This window comes from Apium graveolens, chromosome 4 (genome assembly GCF_009905375.1).
Source record: "Apium graveolens cultivar Ventura chromosome 4, ASM990537v1, whole genome shotgun sequence".
NCBI classification, from domain to species: Eukaryota; Viridiplantae; Streptophyta; class Magnoliopsida; order Apiales; family Apiaceae; genus Apium; species Apium graveolens.
Window position 1 is genome coordinate 287030371 of NC_133650.1, and position 1913 is coordinate 287032283.

General features: G+C 40.8%; 1 protein-coding gene across 1 annotated transcript; it reads left to right on the plus strand.

Moving 5' to 3' along the window:
* Positions 1-887: 887 nt before the first annotated feature.
* On the plus strand, positions 888-1656 carry LOC141719798 (uncharacterized). Its single transcript, XM_074522175.1, has 2 exons — positions 888-1125; positions 1241-1656. The coding sequence occupies exons 1-2, from the start codon at positions 888-890 to the stop codon at positions 1654-1656; spliced, it is 654 nt and encodes a 217-aa protein (XP_074378276.1).
* Positions 1657-1913: the final 257 nt, after the last annotated feature.

Consider the following 1913-nt stretch of genomic DNA (forward strand, 5'->3'; position numbering starts at 1 on the left):
GATTCAAAATTCAGCAATCAATCACTTTCGCCTTCAAAGCAACTAGTAACTAAGCTGAGTATGAAGCCCCACTCTCTTAACTCGGACTAGAAAAATCCCTCGGGGTGAAAAGCCTAGTCATACATAAAGATTCTCAGATTGTGGTTAAATAGACAAACTGAGAGTTTATTGCTTAAAACCAGAAGCTGGCACAGTACTAAGCCATGGTAAGAAATATCTTGGAAACCATCCCCGATACAACCATCCTACAGATTAATAGAGAAGAAAACGCCAAAGCAGACTCTCTAAACTAGTTCAAAATTCTTCAGATCTAAGCTCCTCAGTTATTTCGAAGAACTCCGGGCCCCGAGCACTGAAAAAGTTAAAATCTTGTGCATCAGCAACCCTGAAAACCAGATGACCCCCTTCATAGCTTACCTGAAACATGAAACACTCCCGAAAGACAAAAATAAAGCCAAATACTTGAAACACAAAGTTGCTCGTTTCTTCCTTGAAGATGATCATCTCTATAGACGAACTTTCTCAGCCCCAACTCTCAAATGTGTGGACCCGAATGAAGCCGATTTATCTCCGGGAATACATGAAGGCATCTATGGATATCACTTGGCGAAAAAGGTTTTAGCATACAATATAATCCGGCAAGGGTACTACTGGCCCATAATTCACGCCGATACAGTTGAGTATGTAAAGAAATGCAACCGGTGTCAGATGTTCAGCAATGTTTCAAAGCAAAGCCCGAGCCTTTCTGCTTCAGTACTTTCCCCGATCCCGTTTCGAAGCAAAGCCCGAGCTTTTCTGCTTCAGTACTTTCCCCGATCCCGTTTACCATCTAGGGCATTGTCATTGTGAGACCTTTACCCCGGGAAAAAGGTGACCTCTGCTACGTGATGGTGGCTATTGATTACATGACAAAATGGGCCGAAGCAAAAGCAATGCGCATAATTAATCAGCAAGATTGCATCAAATTCATAGATTCCATCTTGATGAGGTTCGGGATCCCGGTGGTGTTAGTCTCAGATAACGGGCCTCCATACATAGGCTCATACTTTGAAGTTTCTCAAAGAGATCGGAATAAAGCACAAAAGGTTTTATGTGGCACATCCCCAGGGAAATGGGCAAGTGGAGGTAACAAATAGAATAATCCTCCAGGGACTTGAAAAAAGATTAGAAGAATCCAAAAAGACTTGTCCAGACAAACTCCCGAAAGTCTTGTGATAATATATAACTACCCCAAGAATAGGCACCGGGAAAACTCCCTTCAAACTAGATTACGGCTCGGAGGCCTGGCTCCCAATGGAAACCGGATCACCATCTCACAAAGTCATTCATTTTGACAAAGTTTCCAACATAGAAGGACCAAAGACGAATATGGAACTACTTGATGAAGTAAGAGACCGCGCTGTTCAGAAAATGGAAAAATACAAAGAAAAGACAAACCTCTACTTTGGAAAGAAAGCCAAAATCATAGAGTACGAAGTCGGAGAATTGGTCCTCCAGTACACAAAAGCTTCAGACCTAACAAATCAAGACGAGTTGCAGCCTAACAGGGAAGGACCGTATAAAGTCAAAGAAGTACTACGCCCGGGAACCTACAAGATGAGCTACCTAAATGATACACAAGTCCCAAATACATGGAACAGGGCTCGACTAAGGTAATTATACATGTTAGGTCACACAACACTATAGAAGGGGGTTGAATACATTATTTATACAATCAAATCGATTTAATACAAGTATGTAACAAAGATCAAGTATATTCAATAAACTCTGTTATAATATGAACTGTTGTTCTCTCTCAGTGATGAACAAATATCACTAAGAGCTGCTAGGTTACAATGTATAATCTTCTCGATAATGATAACACATATAGTATAAACCCTAAGTCTGTGTTTATATAGTACACAGTTACAAGA